This window comes from Catharus ustulatus, chromosome 3, assembly GCF_009819885.2.
Source record: "Catharus ustulatus isolate bCatUst1 chromosome 3, bCatUst1.pri.v2, whole genome shotgun sequence".
Lineage (NCBI taxonomy): Eukaryota > Metazoa > Chordata > Aves > Passeriformes > Turdidae > Catharus > Catharus ustulatus.
In genome coordinates, this window is record NC_046223.1 from 116,032,961 (window position 1) to 116,057,058 (window position 24,098).

Here is a 24,098-nt window from a genome sequence, read left to right on the forward strand (position 1 = left end):
GACAGTTTGGATGGGACCCTGAGCAACCTGGGATAGAGGAAGGCATCCTTGCCCATGGAATGGGGTGGACAAGATGGTCTTTAACATCCCTTCCACACAAGCATTTCAATAATTCAATTATTTATAAAGAATTGAAACCAAAAATTTTTTTCCACTAAGGGTCAAGCCACTTTTGACTCTGTGTATCTCTATCCAGGTAATGCTTGGATTGCAGACCTCATCTTCTTGTTTTTCTAGGGAATGAAGACTCTCTGAGTAAAATGGATAAATTATCATTGAGAAAAGACTCAAAGGTACAGATGTGGGTGCCTGGGTTTATCTCCCTCCATCACATTGTGAAGGTAAGACTGCAAAATGCCCTCTGCCCTGTTTGTCTTCAATTTTGTGGGTGATGGAGTCACCAAGGCAGAGTTGATATGGGCTTGGAATGGAAAGCAGAAGCAGCACAGGAGGCACAGCTGCCAGGAGTTGCTACCAGCTTTTCCTACATTGCCAGAAAAAAAAAAAAAAACCACATGGAAAAGTGAAGACTCATGCTGTACAGTGCTGACAATCTAAGGACAAAATCCTGGCTTACAGGGGTCAAACCAAGAATAGAAGGACACTTCAAAGTGGCAGAAGACACAGAAAGTGAAGCAGCAAAAGCTGTTATGAGGCAAATTCAAATCTCAATACTTTCTTTAAAATAAAAATAAAATAAATTTTAAAAAAGGATGATTAACCAAATTAATCCCCTGGAAAAAGCCTCTAAGGCAAAAGCTGTTTTTTGTCTCCCTTGACATCCCCAAAGACCAAGCCTTTCTGGAAGGCAAGCTTTAATCTAAAGGGAATTACTGAGCTCAGGGCTGGGATAGCTGTGTGAAACTCAATGGCCAGTAACAGAGAGTCAATTCAGCCAAGATGCTCTAATAGCCCTCCTTCACAGAGATCCTCCAGGAAATGGGGTAGAAATGCTCTGCAAAGCCACCTCACTGAAATTACTGAAGCCTTTTACAGGCAGTAAATAATTGAGCCTTCCTGTGTCTCAATGAAGGGGTCAAGAGCACATTTCTGTGCTCAGACAGAAACTGCTGGCCTGGATCAGGAATGGTGAGGCCAGCAGGAGCAGGGAGGTCATTCTTGCCCTGGACTCAGCACAGGTGAGGCCACACCTTGAATGCTGTGTCCAGTTCTGTCCTTTCAGTTTAGGAAGGATGTTGAGCACCTGGAGCATATCCAGAGGAGGCAACAAGGCTGGGGAGGGGCTTGGAACACAAACCCTGTGAGGAACAGCTGAGGGAGCTGGGGTTGTTCATCCTGGAGAAGAGGAGACTCAGGGGTGACCTCATCACTCTCCACAGCTCCCTGAAAGGTGGCTGTGCTCAGAGGGGGTTGTTCTCTATCAGGCAGCACTGACAGAATGAGAGGACACAGCCTCAAGCTGTGCACCAGGGGAGATACAGGTTGGATATTAGGAAAAGGTTTTTTTCTGGAAGAAGTGATAAAGTACTGGAATGATCTGCCCAGGGAGGTGGTGGAGTCACCATCCCTGGATGTGTTTTAAAAAAGACTGGATGTGGCACTCAGTGTCGTGGTCTCATTGAGGTGTTGGGGCATGGGTTGGACTTGATGACCTTGAAGGTCTCTTCCAACCTTCAATTCTGTGAATTCTGAGAATTTCCTCCTGTAGGGCACAGGGTGGAAGTCCAAGCCCTGCTGGAGGGTGTGAATGCCCACCAACAGGAGGAAGGGAGATGACACATTCAGATGTTTTTTCTTCTTTTTTTCCTTCTCCTCCTCTATGGGACTTAGAGCTTTTTAAAACAGCTCAGTAGTGAAGACTTGAATTCCATGTCCAAAGTCCTGCATCAAATAATGCCCATTTTACACCCATACACCCATTTCATAGTCTTCAGGAAAGGCTCCATATCTAAATTCTTCTATGCCACATTATAAGAATGGTATGGACTTGTTGGTACGGATCCACAGGTCCTTAAGGTCCCTTCTAACCCAAACCATTCCATGACTCTATGAGAATCATGACCAAAAATTTTGTCAATTTATTTTTCTTCCAAAAATGTATTTTTTTTTTGTTTCCTTGTTTTGTTTTCTGTTATTCATTTGTCCTTTGCTTTTGACAATAAAAGCAATGTACTCACCATGAATGGAAAGGGTCCCATTCCTCACTGCCAGGAATTTGACTCCATATGGAAATAATGGTGGAGAATGGAGGCTCCCATAGAGATAGATGTGTGCTTTGTGCTGGAAAGGGGCCTCAGGGGATCCCACCTGGAGCTCTCCTCCATCAGACACCAGGATGTAATGAGCGTGCAGTTCCACAGGTCCTGGTCCAATAAACAGGAGTTTGCCACCTGAACACAAGAGAAGGAGAAAAAACAATCATATATTCAGTCAGTCATTCTCTCACAGTCAAAGGAACTGTAAGAGGAAGGTAAACAAAGGGGTTGGCAATAAAATTACAAAATTAGGGCTAAAATATTATTGGATTTTGTGGATTTTCCACCTTGCTCTTTATTTCTCCTTATATATTTATCAACATTTTTCAGACCTGACTAATCCAGTCCATTTTTGATTTTACAGCATTTCTGCACTTGAGCAAGGCCAGTCAGCCTGGGCAGACTCTCCAGCCACAGCTGAAGGAAGCTGTTTGGAAAAACCCAATTTTAACAAAGTCACTTAATGCTGAAAAGGGATATTCCTACTTAATTTGTATTATGTTACTTTTTTAGATTACAAACTACGTGTGACTGGGAGAGGGGAGAGAAAAACTATTCTGGAACATGAGAACTGGCAACTTCTTTAGATCAGTGGTTGATTTAATCCTGCAAACTCTTCCAGCTGCTGTTCAAAACCAGATGCTTCCAAGTACAGTGTGAGACATGTCTCCCTCTTAGCTAGCTGTGAGTTGATCTCCCCATCCCATAAAAACCTCATTTTAATCCCTAATTAGGGGTTAGCTTCACCCCAAAGCATAAGGTTTCAATTCCTTGCCAACATTTTCCTCCTACTGACTATTAGTATAACTGGATAAAATTTGCCAGTAATAAAGAACTGGTTTTTGAAATTTTTGTGATATTTGGTCTCAATGACTTCTTGAAGCAATGAATTCTGTGGGTTAAATGCATAGTGCATGAAAAACCATTTCCATCCCTTTTTTTTTCTTTTTTTTTTTTTTTTTACTCAAGCTCTTCAGTTCTGTCAAATGCCTCCCTTGTTCCATATTTCCCAGGAGAGAGCAGGGAAATTCCCAGAGTCTGGAACCTTCACACCTCTTACAAAGGCTCTACCACACTCCCTTTGTGAGCTCATCCCATGGCCAGTTTGCTATGGTGGAAGCAGTTTTTAATGGTGATCTCTGCCCACAATATTTATATTAAAAGGAAAAAAGCAAAAGAAGGTAGAAGTTCTAATACTAAAAAAAAAAAAAAACAGATTAAGTACTATCTTGATCATTGCTCATATTCTGCTTATCATGATTTCCTTTTTTATTCTCACATGGAGGGGGCTTTCCTTGTTTCATTGAGTTCTTGAGCTTATAACAAAATCTTATAACTTAGACCTCATTTCTTAGGCTTAAAAAGCAGTATTTGAATAGGGACTACCCATTAAATATTTTTTTTCAGATTTCTTTGCTTTCCACAATTTTTTACAGAATTTTTTACAGAATATGCTTAATCAAAGAGATAAATCTCACATTTTCTTGCCTATAACCACTGGGAAGCACAGGTTTGCTCTCACAAACACCAACTCTCCCATGTGTAAATTGTCTCTTTCCCTAGACATACTTTTCTACATACAAATGCATTAGTGTTGAGATTTCATACAGAGATTTTGCAAATTATACTGTGTGGATTGTGATTTCCAGAATCAGAACAAATTTCAGCTTGTTTTATGTAAAACCACCCAAGATATGTGACACCAGCAGAAGTTTTAAAGCTCTTGAATGAGATTGGACCTGCTGATTTTAAGAATGTGCATTCTGAAAGAATATTTAATGTTTTCATTCTATTAGCATTATTTGGCAATAAATGAACTGCTGGTCCATCTTCCCCTTGTGATATAATTTACCATCCTGTTCCTGCCCATACTGAGAACAGAAATATTTATTAAATACTTTTGCCTTATAGCAGCAGTGTTAATAATTTTATCACCACAATCTATAAATGGAACTGTAAATCACTGTGATTTATTTCACTCCTAACATAAAAAAAGACATCTTCCCTAAGGTCTTTATTGACTTCCTATGCTCTGTTCTCAGTGAAATACAGTCATTTCTGTTTTCACTTCTCTTCATACAATTTTTAATGAGTATTTTAATTGCTGCCATGCTGTACCACTGAACCAGGAGGGCTGGTAGAGAGTTGTCCTATCCTTTGATTGCAAAATCACAATTCTGTCTCAAGATTTCCCAAGTTTCAGTCACATATTGCCCATTCAGAATTTTCAAGTTGTTGATTCAAGATTTTCTGTACTTTCTGTGGATTTCTGAGTATCTGAGAAGCTTGGGAATTGCTGACTGCTCTGGGTGGAAGAACAAGGAATAGTCCCACCACATCCCAGGAGCAGCAGGAATTCCAGCAGGAGTGTGCACATCTGGCCTGCAAGTTTGACCCTTCCAGAGAGAAATCAGAGTCACTGAAGTTGAAAAGACCTCTGAGATCACAGAATCCAACCTTTAACTCAGCACTGCCAGGTCCACCACTGAACCATCTCTCCAAGCAGCAGGTCCATGCATTTTGTGAACACTTCCAGGGATGCTGAGCCAAGTTTGTTGAGAAGTTTGTTACAATGCCTGACCTCCCTTTCAGGAAAGAAATTCTTCCTAATATCCAATTTAAACCCCTTGTGATGCAACTTGAACAGCAGAAGCCCTTATTTTAGGGAGGAATTCTTCCCTGTGAGAGTGGTGAGGAATTAGAACAGGTTGCCCAGAGAAGCTGTGGCTGCCTCAATCCCTGGAACTGTTCAAGGCCAGCTTGGATGGGGCTTGGATCAATTTAGGGTGTCCTGTCCACAGCAGGGGAGTTGGAACAGGATGGATTTTAAGGTCCCTTCCAACCAAACCATTCTAGGATTGTGGGATTTGCTGTATAGGACTCTTTAGCTTTCCCTTAGAAGCAGCAGTCAGACACAAAATTTAACCGTGGAAAAGATCAGCTGCACTCATGGTCGCTCCACAGTGCTGCTGTCCCCTGGATCTCTGCAAACCTTCTGAAAACCTCCCAGGAAAAATCCCAGGACAAAGTAAAAGGTATCCTCAACTGCTGAGGGTAAAAGCAGAGCAGCACCCCAGAACAGAAAAGAAAGCATTAGGACTCATTTAACCATTTATCAAGTCTATGTGTAAAACAAACTCTGGCCAAACTTACAAATTCTTCTGTCCAAAAATTGCATATTGTGCCTCTACACCTCTGTGGTTTTTGTTGGGTCAGAATAAATATACAGCTGCTGCTTTACAAGGTTGTCCTCTCCTTTTTTAAAAAAAGAAAATAAAAGTTGTACTTCCTTCTTTTATTGCACTTGACCCTTTCTCTGAGAGCAGAAAGAAGGAATATTGCTCAGCAGAGCCTTTGGCTGTGACCCTCAAATTGTTTGTTATGGCTGCTCAGGAAAGCAAAGTCCTACACATGACCTTGAGGGTGATTTTGTGAAAATCAATCAACCACTGTTATGATGGCCTCCCCACCAAGCAAAATAAACACAATTAAGCCCATAATCACTTCTGTACAGTAATGTGCAAATTCAATGGGTCTCTTTAGGTGGGGTGAGGGAGAGAGGGGAGAAATATGTTGAGGCTATTTGATACTTTGTGAGAACATCAGAAGCACCATTCTTCTCAATTAACCCAGCAATTAGCCTCCACCTCTGCACGAACAGAAAAGAAATCTTTCTTTATCTGTCTTTACCAAAGGGGGGGAAAAAAGGAGGAAAAGAGAATAAAAACAACAAGGCAATTCCACATGTCCCACAGGAGGGAAGAAGCAGCCAGACCAAACAATAATAATTTTAAAAAAAAAAGAAATATTAAAGAAAACAAACCTAATAATGAGGTGGGAGGTTTAATCTGTTGAAAGAATAATTACAACACCACTGGTTTTGTGAAAAGAGATTTGCCTCCTGAAGTCCCTGGGAAATGGTGGAGGACATGCTCAAAAGTAAAGGATTTGGAAAAGGAATGTATTAACAATTCCCTCTGTCAGGTGTCCTGGACTGACTCATGCAATGCCCAGGTATCCCAAACATTAACTATGAAAAGAGTCTGCATTGTGCACCTCTTAAAAAAAAAAAAAAGAAAAGTGAAGTAGAAGATAGACTGGTGTGGGGAGTTGTTTCTCCTTGCCTCTGTCAAGAAGATTCACACTTGCAGACATAGCAGTTTATAGCCCTTCTCAAAATCCTCATTTTAAATTAAAAAAATAATTATAAAACTGATATTCTCATAATAAATAAAAAACAATGTTAGTATCTTTCATTTAGGTCATGGTGTAGACTGCTTTAGAGATTTCTTGAAATTGGAGGAAAGCAGAATACCCATTCCAGAGTATAATTTTGCATGGAGACATTTTCTATTATCACCTTTTGAGGCCACACTTTGCATTCACTGACAATATAAGATATTTTTCCTAATGAACATTTCATTAGGGAGTTGGGATAAAAATAACATATTTCTATTTAGTTCAACTTCAGATATTCAGTCCCACTTCAAATTTGATTTAATTCTAATTCCTTATGTAAAGCTGAATACAGTGTTAAAGCCAGCAAACTACAAAAAGAGTGCTGGATAGTCTCAAGACTTTTTTTTTAAATAATCAAGTGGTGGAAGAGCATAAACAAAATAGTCTTAGATATCCCTATTGTGTCATAACCTTCAACTAGCAGGAAACTTCCTCTGCATGGAAGGGGATGTGCAGGCTGAAATCTCATCCCCTCAGCTGGATTGCCTCTTCCCAGCACAGTGCAGGGGAGATCTGCTCTGGCTGCCCCATGAGCAGGAACAGCTCAGCCCCACAGCCCTCAGCTTGCCCTTACCAGCTCCTCTCAGTGGTGTTTCACACCACAGAGGCACAGAATTCCCCAAGAGACAGGCTCAGAAGTTTTGTGCCTGGCCAGCATCCCTCTGGCAGAGCTGGAATAGCTTTGCTTGATCCTGTATAACCACAAGGTTTTAGTGTGCTGGCAGCCCCCTTACTGCTCATTCTCCTGCTCCAAGGATGTGCCTGGTAGGGCCTCCAAGCAGGAAAAAAATAAAATACAAATCAACTAAAATCTTGCTGTTTACAGAAAGAAGAATACAAAGTTCATAATCTTTAGAACAGACAATTAATTATTTCGTGGATCTGTCACCTACACCCTGTTGACACGCTCACAGGACATCCCAATGAGCCATGAAAGTTGTTTGCAGTTGGACCATGGCTGAACAAGGTGCAAAGGGGAATTTTGTTATATTGGCCCCATCCAAAAGGATGCTCAAACCAAGAGTCCAAAATTCATCCTGCACCTCCCTCAAAATGTTCCTCCATGTTCATAGCACACAGGTCCAGATCCCAGATTAGCTCTGAATTCAAATGTCGATGTATTTCCACCAGGACATCACTAAGATGCTCAAAAGTTAAGCTTGTATTCCAGCACTTTGTTGGATGGAGGCCTTAATCTGTCCCTGGGAGAGGAATCAGCAGCTGCTTCGCTACTCTCAGACAGAATTCATCTCCCCAGCCTGACAAGCCTTTGTTTTTTGGCTTGCTGTGCTCACAGCCATCTGTTCAGATGGCACGTGCTCCCTTGGAAACTGAGCAGGCTCTTCCCAAAGAACTCAGGAGACAAGCAAAAGGCAATTCCAATTCAGCTTCCCAGGAGATGCTGCCAGAGATGTATCTCCTTCAAAGAAATATTTCTATTTCTTCAGCTCTTAAGGGGCCTGTGAGATACTTAGCAACACCCGTGGATTTGGAAGAGGAGAGCTGACTTGGTGGGGAAGAGGTGTCCAGGGTGTCTTCCAGGGAGAGCTCAGAGCCCCTTCCAGAGCCTAAAGGGGCTCCAGGAGAGCTGGAGAGGGACTGGGGACAAGGCATGGAGGGACAGGACAAGAATAAAAGGTCTTAAGCTGAAAGAGGGTGGGTTTAGATGGGATATTGGGTGGAAGTTATTCCTTATGAAGGTAGAGGCACAGGGTACCCAGAGAAGCTGTGGCTGCCCCTGGATCCCTGGCAGCATCCAAGGCTAGGCTGGATGGGGCTTGGAGCAGCCTGGGATGGTGGAAGATGTCCCTGCCCATGGCAGGGGAAGGAATGAGATGAGATTTAGGGTCCATTCCAACCCAAAGCATTCTGTGCTTCCCTCCTTCCATGGCAGTGATTAGAGGACAGAGATGGTGCAGCCTGGGGTCTCTGCCAAAGCTGTGTTCAGTTCCTTGGCCAGGATTGGCTTCCACACATCTCCTCACAGGGAAATGTCGCACAGGTGTCTCAAGAGCTGCTGAAGTTGCAGCAAATCAATTTACAGTAATTCGACAATTATAAGCTGCACCTGATTATAAGCTGCACGTTACAACACAGAGTGTGATCAAAGGTATCTGTTCTATCACCATCTGTTGAGGGTGGGGCAGTGATCCTGATCTCCATGGGAGATATTCTGCTAATGGGCCATCCATTGAAACCAGGCAGGGCATTGTTCTTTATCTTTTCACAACCCATCCTTCCTCCAGCCAGTCATTGTCTGCTCATGGCCATTGAGTCCCACTGTGGCACTGATAAAATTACTGCATCCCATTGGGAGTTGCTCCAGCCAGGGGGAAGAGCCCAACATTTCTTACCAAGATAAAAACAGAGGGTTTGGGACACTAAGGGAGCCCCTTTCTCCACTGGACTCCAGAGGAAAACCGGATTTCTCCACATCCCCACTGGAGCTGCGGAGGGAAACTGCACCTTGTACAGGAGCACTGCTCCAGCTGAGCCACATCTGTCACTGCAGGAGGATGCAGCCACCATGGAATGGGACTGCTGCCAACACCCTGCCTGACAGGGTGTCAGGTTGTACTCTGACTGTGTCAGGGTTTGGGGTTTGTTTCTTTGTAGTGCTGTATTTCTATTTTAATTTCCCTAGTAAAGAACTGTTATTCCTAATTCCCATATCTTTGCCTGAGAGCCCCTTGATTTCAAAATTCTAATAATTTGGAGGGAGGGGGTTTCCATTCTCCATTTCAAAGAGAAGCTCCTGCCTTTCTCAGCAGACACCTGTCCTCCAAACTAAAATAGCAACTTTTCCTTCTTTGTCCATATATAAGCCACACCTGATTATAAGCCACACTTCGGGTTTGGACCAAAATTTTAGTCAAAATGGTGCGGCTTATAACCGTGAAATTACTGTAATTGGCAAGTGAGAGTCCTGGGAATCCAACATACAGCCACATGAAACATGGTGGCAAAGGAAACCTGCAGTCCACACCCAAACTTGAATCAATGTTTGCAGCTGGGGCAGGATCTGAAAAGACCCACACCTTAAACTGCTCCAGATTCAGGGCCTGAAAACCCTTCCTCCAGCAATGTCCACATCTGTGAGTAGCACTCCACTGGATAACACTAAATCCCTGCAGAAAAATACACTGAAAAATAAAGAGTGGATGTCTTTCACAGTTTTTCATGAAAACAGAGAGGATTCTAAAGCTCTGAGACTAATTATTGAAGGCTCACCGTAACAATGTAGGAAGATATCACACAGTGACAGAGAAATAGAGCAGACTTTTCTTCCTTTTAAATCTCAATTAAAAAATACATTGGATGAAATTTCCCATTAGCTGGTACTATTTGTACATCCCATGTTCTTTCTTTAATTAAAAAACATGCTTATTGCAATACTGCCAGAATCGCTTTTACGGTATTTTAATTGTAATGTCTCTGCCTGATTAAAAAAAGAAAATATGAACTGGAAACTGCCTGCAAAAAAAAAAAAAAAAAAAAAAAAAGGTATCACAATCCATATCCCACATGGATTGATCAAAATGGCACAGAAAACACCATGACAGGAACAGGTTCCAACTGTGCCTACTGACAAGGGATTTTAAAATGAGTTTAAGGACTGGTTGATGCCACAGAGAAGAAAACAGAAGGAAACACTTTTTTCCTTCTTTCAGTGAATTAAAACCCAATCTTTATCAGCAGTGACTGAAGCACAGTTTATTTGACATCTATTGAAGTCAGTGTATCAGTGAATATTTGATGCTTGTTGCTGATAGCATCAAAGAGGAGGCAAAGACAAGTAAAATCAATATCTGTGTTTTCCCTACTCCTGGATTTACTCACAGGAACCATTCTGGCCAAAGTCTGATCAAAGAGTGGATTACAAGAAATTCAAAATATTCACAGAATCAAAGAAAAACTGCACGTGGCACTCAGTGCTCTGATCTAATTGACATGGTGGTGTTTGGTCAAATCTCAGACTCCAGGATCTTGGAAGTCTTTTCCAATCTAAATAACTCTTTAAGTGAAAATGAGTCTTTTCCAGCACAAAGATCAAAGCAATCTTCTCCCTTATACCTGCAAGAGTGGCTACCTCGAAATTCATCTCCAAGGAACTCCTGAAAGACTAGACAGCTTTTTTTTTGTTGTTGTTTTTTTGTTCTCCAGACCTCCCTAGACCACCATAATTTCAAAGGCAACAACACATGTCTGAGGTATCAACCCCTCAAACACCAAGTTCCTCCAGTGTAACTCCTGTGCAAAGGAAATTTCCATCTGTCCTGGGTTATCATAAATATTTCCATACTTGTGATGCCGGGATTACAACAATAACTGCAATCTGTTGAACATACAGAATTATCTGCAGTCTGTCTATCTTGTATCTCTTCCCCAATCAGTCTTGTCTGAGCCATTTCACAGCCTGACTATTAAACTTTCCACTCTCAATATTCACATGTTCATGCTCTGCTTGTTGAGGAGGAGGGAGAAACTGCTGAGCCCTTGTGGCACTGATTTTTCTAATCCCATTTTTCTATTGTTTTGACATCCAAATCTTCTGCCCAGACATTCCCTGGGCATTCCCAGAACCCCTATATGTTTGGGGCTATATGTTAATACAGCCAAAGAAGGGTCAGTTTAAAGCTGCAGGTGAAGTTGATGTCCTTGTTCTAACACCGTTTAAATAATTGCTGCAATGTTGAAATAATCAAAAGGAGACAACAGAGGGGCAGTTTTCAAAATCCCCATGGTGCCTTAAAAAAAGGGGAATTTCAAGAAATGGGGCTGTAAACATGTGCTGGGTTTGTTGGGTAGAGCACCAGAAAATGAGCAGTGTAGCAGCAGTGGATTCCACAGCATTACAGCATTTTTCCATCCACAAACCCTTGTATTTTCAGCTCAAGAGTGCACAGCCAGCCTGATGCTGAGTCATGAAAGCCAAAGGGAGCAGAGCTACAATTTAATCCCATTCTCCAGCTCCAGCTAAGAAAATCTCTCCAGGTAGAATAGCAATGGGATGTTTCAATCAAAGCACATATTTACACCTACCTTAGGGGTTAAGGGTTTACTGCCAGGCCCATCTTGACCTGGGGAAAGTGGTTGATTATTTGATGTGCTCAGAGTTGGGAGTTGCTGCTCTGAGGGATCAGCTGTGATTCAGACTGAGATGGGTGTCTGTAATTCCTAAGATGAACAGGTCTTTGGTGATGTGTGTTTCTATCAATACAGGAGCCTAAACAACTCCCCTGAGCTGGACAGCTTAAAAAAAAAGGGAGGTGAGGAAAGATAAATCTCAGCCTCATTTCAGAGTAGACCTCAGCATGTCTTGATTCCAAATCTAACCCAGGCTACACACCAGAGGACCCATGCAGGTGGGAGTGGATGCAACAGGAAACTTCACAAAACTCAGATAAACAATTCCCATGCAGGTTATTGTTTCCAAAATGTTTGGTTCCTCTGTTTGGTACATAACTCTGGAGAATATAATTACATCTAGAATATTCTAATGCTGCTTTTCTAACTGAATTGACATTATAAACCAGGCTTCTTGGGCAACACGACAAAGAGGGATTTGAATGTCAGATGAGACAAAGTCATAAAGATTCTACTCCAGACTTCATTAAATTCAATCAGAGCTCTGCTAGCTTCAGAAGGACTGACTCATAGATCAAATGAGCCTTTGAAAGGTCCAAAATTCAGAGGGATTCTGCTCCAGTATTTTGCCCCAATTCTTCACAAAGTCAGTGCCTGAGCCCCAAAATCTTCATCCAGATTTGCAGCCAAAAGAAATCTGGTGTTCTGACCTGTCTCCTCTAAAGTGTGGCATAATCACAATGAGGTTTAGAAGAATCTTGAATCACAGATTCAGAAATTTTCAGTGGGGAAAAGAATTGTACCAAAGTGTTTCGCTTTTTTTAATCACAAAATCCCAGTTGATTTTTAATTTTGTTTTTAAATGGGAATGATGTCTGATGTAGCAATTCTTGAAAACCTCTGAGCCTAGACTGAGAAATTTGAATCAGTTTTGGAAATGTTCTCATGATAGGGATAAACTTGCAAACCTTTTTCTTTATCGAATTGTTCAAATTTAAAATAAAATATAATTGTCAAATGCATGAATTTCACCATCATCTCAAAGAAAAACTTTTAATATCATTTTAGTATCAAAGCAATTTTACCAGTAATGATCCTGGTCTTTAAACATAAAAATTCCTGCTCTATTTTAGCAGAAGTTTAACTTTGAGCAAGCAATTTCACCAGCACAACTCATTCCCTAAATGCCAGGCATGTGTACAGCAGTTTCCACAACCAGGATCTAACTTCCATGAGAGAATATTTCTGGCATGGAATTACAGGTCCTTTAAATTCTTATTTGACACCCACAGGGATCTGCTTGTCTCACATTTATTCTGGGTCTGTGTACAGGTATGTAAACCCAACAAATCCAGGGTTTCCCATCATAACTGTGCTCAGTTATTTAATTACTGCCCATCAGCTTTGCTCTGGGATTTGGGGTTATTTCTTGCATTTGAGGGTTGTGACCTGCAATTCTATAAAGTCAGTAATTTTGTAAAGGTGTTTGTGACACATCTGTCTCAAAGACACCAAAAGAACAAATTATATTTTTGTTATCAGCAGTGCCCTTATCAAACACTGCTCAGAACAGCAGCAATTCTGGTATATTGGGGAAAGAAAAAAAGGGGGGAAAAGGCCTTTTTGCTTATATTACCATTATGCCTCAAACAGCATAAACAATTCATTCTGCACACAGAACATTTAATTCTTGCCTTGTTCCCCATCACTGCCCTGAGAGCAGGCTCAGCCTGCACCACCAGGCATCCCCTCTGCTGCTGGAGCTGGGGAATGGAAGCACAGACGGAAAACCCCATCCCTGGAGGAGGAAGATCAGCCAACCCCTGCCCTGCAGACCTCGGAGTCGCAGCAGGTTGAGGATGCTCGTGGTGGTCCCCAGCAGCAGGGTCCGGCCACCTTCTATCGTGACATTGTCGCCATCTCGCGGCTGGTGGCCAGCAGGCCAGCTGGAGTCCTGGTCCCAGCGGCCACACCACTGCAGGGCAAGCTGCGAACACAAAGATGCAGACAAGTTCAAATCTGCTCCTTCCCCCTTTCAATAAGTTTGCTCAGAGAAAAGGGGAGATGCCAAAGCTGTGCCCAGCATCATGACTTCATGTGGCATCGTGATTCCAGAAGAACCCTACATAAAGCAAAGGAATAGATGGGTATTGGCACTGGGGAGGTTCTTGGCCTTCAGGAATTCCTGACACCATCTGGGGTTGCCCCTTGTCTCGTTCTGCTCTGGGGAATGAGGGTTTGCTGCAGGTTTCCTGGTGTGTGTCTCTCTCTGCCTCCCGAGAAGCAGAACTGCACTGTTGTTTCCTGGCAATGCCATAAAAATAGCCTGGAGAGCTTAGAATTAAAACATCCTGCTGGATGGGCAGTGTTTTGCTTTAGATGGATTTTTTTGGGTTTTTTTTCCTGCTGCTCATCCTCATTTAGACAGACATTCCTCCTCTCAAATACCTTTTCAGCTTTCTCAGCTTATCCAGTGTTATTATTGCCTCTGCTTTGAGGGTGAGCCCAGCAGTTCCAAATAAAGCACTGAATAACTTGAAAACTGCTAATAGACTGACTCATGATGTGCAATGGTAAAATAACTCCTGAGTTTAAAGGCTCCTCCTCACCTCTAAACTTCAAGCATGCACTTTGCAGTGAGGGTTTTATAGAATCCCAGAATTGTTTGGGTTGGAAAGACTCAGAGGTCATTTCCTTCCAGTCCCCCTGCCATGGGCAGTGACACTCCCACCAGACCAGGTTATTGAGGGCTCTGATGGTGAATTTCTTGAAGAAAATGTGAATATTTTTGCCTGGACACGTGTGCATCCAAAACATATTATTTGATCTGATATGTGAGCCAGCAAGAACATCCTCAGCTCATCTGAGGTGGTGGGGGAGGGAAACCAGGCATGGAAATATTTGTGGTCCTCACTGGGCTAATCCAAAACAGCAGTGGAAAGAATAACCTCAACAAAAGCAAAACAGCTACTCCATTTCCAAATGGAGCACATTGAGTGCATTAAAGCTTTTGCTCGGGAGCTGCAGTTGAGGTGAATCAATAATGGGGGTGTTATGATCATTATTCTCTTTCTGTTTTCAGGTTTAGCTTTACATGCCTGATGTTTTCTAGAATATCTCCCAACCTGAGCAACCTGGTCCCTGCCCATGGACCTTCAGATGAGCTTTAAGGCATTTCCAACCCAAAACACTCTGTCATTCTACAATTCTAATTATTTACACCAGGGAATGAGTGATGGCTCCCAGGCTAAATGATACAACTGGCTGATATCCACCCTGGCTGGATGCTGGGATTTTCTACAATCCATTCTGTGGTTTCTCTACAAAGAGAATTAACTTGGTTCAGTTCAGAATGAAGCCTGGGACTGCATTAACACACAGGCAGTGAAAAATTCTTGGGAGCTAAAACTCTGGTGTCAGAGGGAGTGAATCACTTCATCATAACTGAAGTAAAATTACTGCATAGTTGCTAAGTGTAGTAGGACAAGTTTGATTTTCATTGGTTGTAAACATATATTTATATAGTTCAGAGGTTTAGGACAAATTCCCAGCTGAAAGGATAAAGGCCTTTACCCATTATCTTTCCAGAGAGGCTGGGAATTACTCTTCATTGAAAATGCTGTGAAGCAGATTGTATAAAATATACAACAGATCCACTGAAAAACAGTTAATTAAACTTGGTTTTATCTCAGAGAAGGAGACAATTCATAGCAATAGTGTACACTGCTTATCAAGCCAACTGTGGCATAAAATTGCAAATTCCATAAATTCCAGTCTGGCACAAATGCTGCCAATGCCACCAGCACAGCAGTGGAGGAGGCAGCTGTGAAATGATGGGATCCACAGGAACATTTGGTGGAGAGGTTTTGCTGAATGTCTTTAAGTCACTCTGACATCACTCTGACCCTCTGAAATCATTCAGAACCTTCCAGCTCTAATGTAAGGGGTGTACCAGACCTTCCTGCTAGCACTCAGTGAGCTGTTCATAGAAGCCCTGCAAGAATTAAGAAGAATAAATTCCTCTTCTGAACTTGACATTTATTTTTTTTCTTTTAAGATGGCAGTTAGGGATTTCTAACTAGAAAAGTTAAGCCTCACTTAAGCTTGTCTCTACCTAAAATCGGTGTTTGAGCTTCACTGGTTTCTGCTGTCACCTCTTGGAGGACTCAGTATCTGTTCAGTTCTACCAACACCATTTGGTACAAAAATCTCAGTGTTTGTACATGACAGTGGAATCACAGATTGGGTTGGGTTGAGACTTTAAAGATCAGCTTGTTCCACCCCCTGCCATGGCAGGGACACCTTCTACTATCCCAGTTTGCTCCAAGCCCTGTCCAACCTGGCCTTGGACACTTCCAGGGATGGAGCAACCACAGCTCCTCTGGGCACCTTGTGCCAGGGCCTCACCACCCTCATAGAGGGAGAAAATTAGTTTAATCAAGGTCATAAAATCCTCTATTTTTCCACCCAGTCCATATCCAAAAGTTTCCAGCGAGAAAATGCCTGGCTTAGTCCACTGTCATGAGCACCACCCGTGTGTCTTTCAAGTGATTTCTGATTTCCATTTTTTCTTCTTTATAAATAAAATTAAACAGATGAACATCAGCTAATAATACAAAAACATTACCACAGAGAGAATAAATCCAATTAATCTGTTTTAGGAGGAGAGAAGGGGGCTTGCTCAAGGAATATACTTTAAATTACCACAGCACAGAGGAATGTACAGGGCAGCTCTGTAGGGATTGAGGAAAGACATCAAACAATTTTGTTTGGTGACTCTCCTCCTGCAGTCCTGCACCCTTCCCTAAGATGAAAGAGCACCTCCTTAAGATCTTTGAGAGAAGAGGGTGTGCTCTAATGCAAGTTTAGTGAATGGACACCTGCCCTGAACCACCAAGAGAGTTTCCCTCAACTTTGTGAATCCTGTATGATCATCCTCTGCAACAGAATTTTTAAGTTCCTTTGCTGCAGGGTGGTGGTCTTTATATCCAGTTCTGTTTAAGCAGCCCATGGTAAAATAACATGAGCTAATACACAAACTAATTGCTCATCTCTCATTAAGCAGGACAGGTCACAGAGTCACAACATCCCTCTCACTATATTTTTTCAGCCCATAAAAACTTTTTTTTTTTTTCTATTATTTTCCCCTGCCTGGCACCCTGTATTTGACCTCTGGTGTTTAACTGAAATATTTCTCAGTAAGCCAGGGCTGTGGCTGTGCCCACCCCACGTGTGCTTGTGGAATGAACCAGGAGGGACCTGCAGAGCCAAGGAAAGCTCTGTGTCCACCACTGGTGCTGGCCATTTCCCTCCTGTGCTTTTTCCAGCTTCAGGAAAAAATTGCAGGGAGCTGGGAAGTCAGGATGGGCCAAAGAGGAGCTGGCATGAAACAAAGCCTGAGCTGTGAAGTGGCTGCAGTGTGTACCAGAGCTGGGAAGATGATTTGGAGGAAACAGAGCTGGTGAGACATCTCATAACATCTCTGCAGCCATCTGTGCCACTGTCAGAGCTCACAAGTGAACGTGGCCAATTTCAACAGGAGAAGGAAGACAACAGAGATGCTGCAATCCTGAAAGGTTTGTGATAATCAGAAGATAAATCCAGGCAGGAGTCTCTTCTGGTTGTGTATTTTATACAATATAATGAGTTAAATAAACAATTATAACCTGAACTGAACATGTAAAATCATCCCCCAAAGTGTTGCAGGGTGTGCCCTCACATCACACACCCACAGAAAACCCACTCTGGCAATATTTCACATTTCATATTTCACAGTAGATGGCATTAACCCAGCAGGGAGCCAAACCTGCACATCATGGGCAGAAACCTCCTGTGGGTGGGAAATCACCAGCACTGGGAATCCCTAAGAAAACCCAGTTGTTCTTCCTGGGGCACCAAAGAGCAGAAGGAGCTGGGAAGGGATCTGCCCTGAAAATTCAGTGAGCAGAGTCCTGCAAGGGCTTTCCAGCTCTGACATCCATTTGGAATGTGTCATGCCCACAGCAAATTTTATTTTCTAGGGCAAGGTTTTTACCCAGAGGGAATTTGGGCACTGGAACAGACTCTCCAATCAGAGCCCCAAGGTGGATGGAGCTCAGAAGCATTTGGACAAAGCTCTCAGGCACATGATGGGATTTTTGGGGTGTTCTGTGAGAGCCAGGAGTTGTACTCAATTATCCCTGCAGGTCCCTTCCAACTCAGAATATTCTGAGATTCTTTCTATGCACAACTCATATCAAGCCCAAACCTCGTGTACGAGGCCCATAGCTTGTTACAACACAGGTTAATTTTTGGGGGGGTATCAACTCCTTCCCAATCACATCTTCAAAAAAAAAAAATTATGTAAAAGAGTTGTGGTTTTGATTCAACCAGGCAGAAACACCAATTTCATGTAGTGGTTTTACCAGCACAAAAAGAAAAATAACATTTTTGTAGCATACAATAAAAGACACACCATCTCTTTGCAATTCAGCACCTTATCCCCTTTCCTGCCTGCTGCACCTTCTTTTTTTCATTTTCCAGGCAGATTTGTTTCCATTTTATGTTTTTTAGCTGCTGCTGTTGTCAGCCAGGCTGGGGTTGCCTTTCTGTCAGCCTTTGGGGACACAATCTCTCAGGATCAGTTTGTCAGCTTGTGCCTGTGACTACCAGGGCTCAGAAACAGCAGCAGTGACTGCAACAACTGAATAAATAACAGTGAAAAACTTGCATTCCCACCCAGGCTGGTAAACAATTCACAAATGGGAAGGATACCGAAATGCAAGGTTTGGACTTTAGAGCTTTGAGAAACTCCTCTTTAGACACAGAACAGATCATTTGATCACACTTTGGGATAACTTTACAATTTCTTTAGTTAAGTGGGGTTTGTTTAGAGTGCAGTCCCAAAAAAGGAATGCAACAACAGACAGAGGCACAAAGATAAGAGCTTTCATCCTCTCATCAGAAAATACAGTAATTTCACGACCATAAGGCGCACTTCCAGGTTCAGACAAAAATTTTAGTCCAAAGGGTGCGCCTTATAGTTGTGAAATTACTGTAAATTTTAAAACAAAACTGAGAAGCAGTGATGTAGTTAAACACAGACCCTGCTTCCTGCTGTGCTCATTATTCTCCCTTCTGCCGTGTGAGGTCCTGGCACAGGGTGCCCAGAGAAGCTGTGGCTGGATCCCTGGAAGTGTCCAAGGCCAGGCTGGATGAGGCTTGGAGCAACCTGGGACAGTGGAAGGTGTCCCAGCCCATGGAAAGGGGTTGAAAGAATATTTTCTTTTGTGTCACTCCCAACCCAAACCATTCTGTGACTCCAGGCTGTGGGTTCCAGCTGAGAATCCTGAAATCCTGAGGGTTTTCCCACCAAGTCCATCCCTGCTTCCTCCTTTCCCCAGCCCCAGCTGACAGCACATGGAGCAGCTGTGACTCCTGCAGTCCCCAGCACGAAGTTTCCCCTGTCCCAGGGGGCACATCCATGAACAGACAGAGGTTGGGAATGCTGCCCACCCTGCAGATTGCCACCCAGGAGAGCAGCCTTTCCTTGGTGCTGGCATTGCCATCTGAGCAGTGTTGCTGTGCTCAGCCACCACCAGAGACCAGGTTCACGTTCCAAGTGATGGAGTGCAGGCGGATTTCCCCACGCCACACACCCAGGACTCCACACCACAGCTGAAAACACTTTAATTTCAGTGATGGATACAGGGAGCTCACTTTGCAGGCTGTGAACTCTGAACAGCTCCTCAGTTTAATACATCAGGAAAAGATTTACACCCCCTCACCCAACTCCCATCCACCTGAAGGAAGGGAAAACGTGTATTTGAAGGAGACAAAAGAGGAGGGGAGGTATTTTATTATACTAGATGTCTTTTACAAGGGAAGTATTTTCAGCCATCTGCTCTAATTATTCCTCCTGTATTGGCCACCATCTTCATGCAACAATAGAAATAATTATCTCCTCAAGGGCAGAAAAAAAAAATATTTACAGAAACAAACAAAAGTTGATTATCTTTAGCTCCTAGGGAAAAAAAAAAAAGAAAAAGAAACAAGCTACTTCTTAATGAAGGAGCAATTAGGAAGGTGGGTAGAACATCTATAATTAAACCAGACAAATTGGTGCAGGCTCCTCCCTCCTACACATACTTGAAAGGGATGCAAATGCAAGTTATTTGCTACAGTCAGTAGAATTAACAAGCAAAATGCTGCCCAGTGCCCAAAGAAGCTGAACCTGTCTCTTGGCATCATTCCCTGCCACTCCTGCTTGTCACACCTCTAACCCTTTGCCAAATTAACTGGAAAATACTCACCACGAGTGTAAAGCTGTGGAATTTCAATTGGCATGGGGAGGTCTTCCTCTGCATAACAGCATCCCCAAGACAATGACAGGATTCTCATTCATCCTGTTCTTTAAGAGCAGCCCCTGCCTGCACTTCCCCACTCAGTGTTAAAGTGCTTTTTCTATATAAACCAAAACCAGAGGACTTTTGCAATTGTCTTTTCATTCCCTGCAGTGCATAAGAACTTTGCTCACTGAGAGAATGAAGGCATTTTGTGGGAAAGATGGAATGGGGCCATCCCAAAGAGAAGAGAAAATATCATATACTGTGCGAAAACAAGTATAAAGCTGGGGAAAAAAATTAATTCTCTCTACTAAGAGCAAAGCACAATGCCTCATTTTGTAAACAAATATATGGATTTTGACTTCCAAAGAAATTAGTGGAATTTATTTGACCATTCAGCAATTCCAGAGAAGCTGCCTTTAAATATTTAAGTGGCCTGTACTGAGTTTCTTAGGAAATCAGAGTGCCAAAGGAGTCTAGTGGATCCTACAGTGTGTTCAACAACACCATAAAGGACTTTTATTGGTGTGCACATCACTACATTGTTCCAAATTTGGTATTGATTGAGGCATTTCCAAGCTGGATGTGAGGGAGAAGAAAGTAATAGAGAAAGGAGAACCCCTGGAAAAGTTTGAAATGGAAAATTAATTCCACCCTCTCAGTGAAAGCACCACATTCACCTTTACCACTTCTATTTCATAGAATCATGGAATATGCAGAGTTGGAAGGGTCCCACAAGGGTCATTGATCCAACTCCTGGCCCTGCTCAGGACACCCCAAAAATCCCATTCATGGGTAACCTGAGCAGACACTGGTAACCAACAAAGGTAGAGAGATAATGGGATTATCTTTTTCTGGTTTCTGAAATAAATGTTTCCAAAAATGGCAGAGATTGTTGGGTCAAGCCACAAATCACTAAGTAGCCTTAGACACATTCAAAAAACAAACAAACAAACAAATAACAGCACCAGAACAAAAACAAACAACAAAACCAACCAACCAAACTTAATTAAACAAATATTTTAAAAAGTAGGAGAATGCAAGATTTCTAGAGAACCATACACTGTGAAAAAATTAATCATTTATGCCAAAAGACAACATTATCCCCAAGAAGACTGGAAGGAATTGTAGCTATGAATAAACCAAGGATGGAAAGGAACAGAATGCTTCTGAATACACCTGCATGGAGAGACTGGAGCAGGTTTCCAGAGAGATTGAGACACCAAACTCAGTTTTCCATTATGATTTAGCATCCTGCCATGACTGCCTGGGACAGAACAAGCCTGGAACATAACCCAACAAACCATTTCCAAGGATATGGAAATGCAGAGTGATATTTTTATCACTGTCTGCATCATCTGCTGCTGTGTAACCTCAGCTTTAAAATGCAGGTGGGATTACCCCACCAGAGCCCTCTTTAATTACTCCCAAAAACATTGATACAGCAAGGATCAGGGCTGGGTTCATAGCTGGACATGTGATGTCTATCCAATATCTTTATTTTTAACTGAGACTGCTTGTAACCTGAGTTAAAAAGAAAGGATTTTTATTTTTTTTTTTTTTTTTTTTTTAATTTCAGCTGTCCTGCAGAAACCTTTCTGACTTTCTGAGTCACACAGGCACAAGAAGGGGAGAATTTGGCTGGGCATGTTCTCTATGGGACTGATGAATGACTCTAGTCTCTCCCAAACTATTAGAGGATAAATCTGTTTACACACAAAAAATTGACCTGGGCTGGTGAGGTGGGACTAGAACCAGGAAACTGGCTTGTCCCAGAGGTAAAAATGCATTTTCAGCCAAGAGCATTAGTAACTCAAGACCATAAACAAGCCACAGCATCATTAATTACTCAGACAGGGGCAGCCACAGAAGCAGTGAGAAGACCCAAAAGCCAACTGTAAATAGTTCATCGAGCTGATTAGCTCAGGAAAAAAATGAGTGGGCAGTTTTGGAGGTCAGAGGCCATGGCACAAGTCAGTCTCAAGCCAGTTTGCAACTGGACAATGGCATGAGAAACAGCTTAAATTCTGTTTACAAAAAAAAAAAAAAAAAAAAAATCCCAAACAAAACCAGCAAAGCCATTTAAGAAATAACTGCACACAAAAAAAAAGGTTTATTCAGCAGGAGAGTAATCACTGCAATTTTAAAGCACAGAAGGTAAGGTTCCTTGCTCCAGAAGTATTTAATTAAGGACATGGAGGATTAGTTAAATCTAATGGTGCTTTTGGAGGGAGGGCACTGAAAAGACATCACTGTTGTCAGGAGGGCACATCCCAGGTATAGATGAGCCATCTTCATATACACAGGCAACAGAACTCAGCCAAATTCCATGTAAAACACCAAAGAATGGAGGGATATGGACACTATTAATCCACTCCATAATTAAACAAATCTCTAGGAGGGTCCCTGTCTCTTTACCACACTCACACAAGGACCAAAGTGTTGTTCTTGGTTCTCTCTGGGTCATGGTGGCAGGATGAGAAAATCTAAAATCAGAAATCTCGATTTCAAATATTAAATAAAACACCCTGGGAAGCAGAGGAACTTGGAGCACATGAAGAGCTTTGTTTCACTGAATGTCTATTTTCTGTAACTCCTTGTTAATTCACAAGAATCCTCCCAATGTTTATTTACAGCACGATATTCAGAGACAGATTATTTATTATAGTGGGAACTACCCCTAGTGCAGAGTTTTTAGCCCAGCTTGCTGAAAATCCTGAGTGTAAACACATTGAGGAATTCAGTGCAAGCTTCCAGTTTAGATACAACAGGACTGGGTTTTCCTTTCCAGAGCACTGTTAGAGGGCTCATATAATTCACACATCTCTGTAAACCAGTCATTTCTCAAAACACAGAGGCTTCTGAGACAAATTAAAACCAGCAATTTAATGGTAATGAGAAAATTACAGCATCAAGTTGTTTACACAAGCAGGATAACCAAGCCTGGTGACTGTGTCAGCCTTTGCACTGTGCAAATATTGCCTCCCAATTGAATGATCTTGAGTTACTGATCTGAGAGCAAATATTGCAGTGCAGAGATTAGCTCAACAATTCGCCGACCACCTGCAGGAAAAGTAACCAAATGATGTCCTTGTGTGCCAGCAAGCAGGAATTCTGAATGGGTGCTGCAGGGAATGGGGTGGGAGGAGCAAGGCTCATCCATCCAACTGTGCCAGAGAGAGCTGATGATGTTTTTTTTGGATCAGGCAGGAAGATAATACAGAATCACAGAGATGTTTGGGATGCAAAGGACTTCTGGAGATCATCTCCAGAGCAGGTGACAGAGGAACACCTCCAAGTGGGCTTGGAATGTCTCCAGAGAGGGAATCCCACACTCCCTGAGTAGCTGTTCCAGTGCTCTGCCACCCTGAGTGTAGAGAAGTTCTTCCTCAATTTGAGGTGGGATTCCACATGTTTTAGAACTTCCAAGAGTGCCAAGTCAGCTGTGAAGGTCAGAGCACCTCTGATTTTTCCACAGCCCCCAAGGAAGAACACGGAATACAGGGAATAAAAAAACATCTCCATAGCAAGCCTGGCTTGAAGAGGATTCACAGTGATTTACCAGGCAAGGATTGAAAAGTGCTTAGAAGAGGGCAAGCTGTGTTTAGGGTTCAGCTTGGTCTGTCCTGTGCATAAAAAACAGCAACCAGACAGCAAAACCACACAGGCCAAGGACAAACATTGATTCTGCCTTAATTGCATCCACATCTCCTCAGCCAAAGCATCAGGGCCATTGATTATTACTGGGCAAGACCATCTAGGCAGCTCTGATGCAGAGCAGAGCATTCATAATTATCAGTGCACCACAGGGATGATTGCAGGTGCAATGAGGTGTAAAGGGCTTGGCCAGCAGCAGAGGCACTGTCACTTCTCTAAGGTGCATCACAGAATGGGAATGGTTTGGGTGGGAAGGGTCCTTAAAGCTCATCCAGGTCCCTGCCATGGGCAGGGACACCTTCCACCATCCCAGGTTGCTTCATGTCCCATCCAATTTGGTCTTAGACACTTCCAGGGATGGGCAGTGACAATTCCTCTGGGAAACCTCATCACCCTTTAGCAGAGAATTTATTCACAATATCTAATCTAAAAATACTTTCAGCTTAAGGCAATTACCCCTTGTCCTATTACTCAATGACTTTGTGAAAAATCCCTCTGTAGATTTCCTCTAAGCCTCCTTTAAGTCTTGAAAGAAACATTTTCTGTCACGTTTTGCTGTAGGGATGCAGGATTT

The 24,098-nt window shown here is 42.5% G+C and overlaps 1 protein-coding gene across 1 annotated transcript in view; it reads right to left on the reverse strand.

Moving 5' to 3' along the window:
* LOC116993648 (fibrocystin-like) overlaps positions 1–24,098 on the reverse strand; it is a 187,729-nt gene that overhangs the window by 147,953 nt on the left and 15,678 nt on the right. The window contains exons 4-5 of the mRNA XM_042779097.1: positions 13,380–13,530; positions 2,139–2,351 (exon numbers count right to left, since the gene is read on the reverse strand). Coding sequence (XP_042635031.1) covers positions 2,139–2,351; positions 13,380–13,530 — 364 coding nt within the window. The remainder of the gene's footprint in view (positions 1–2,138; positions 2,352–13,379; positions 13,531–24,098) is intronic.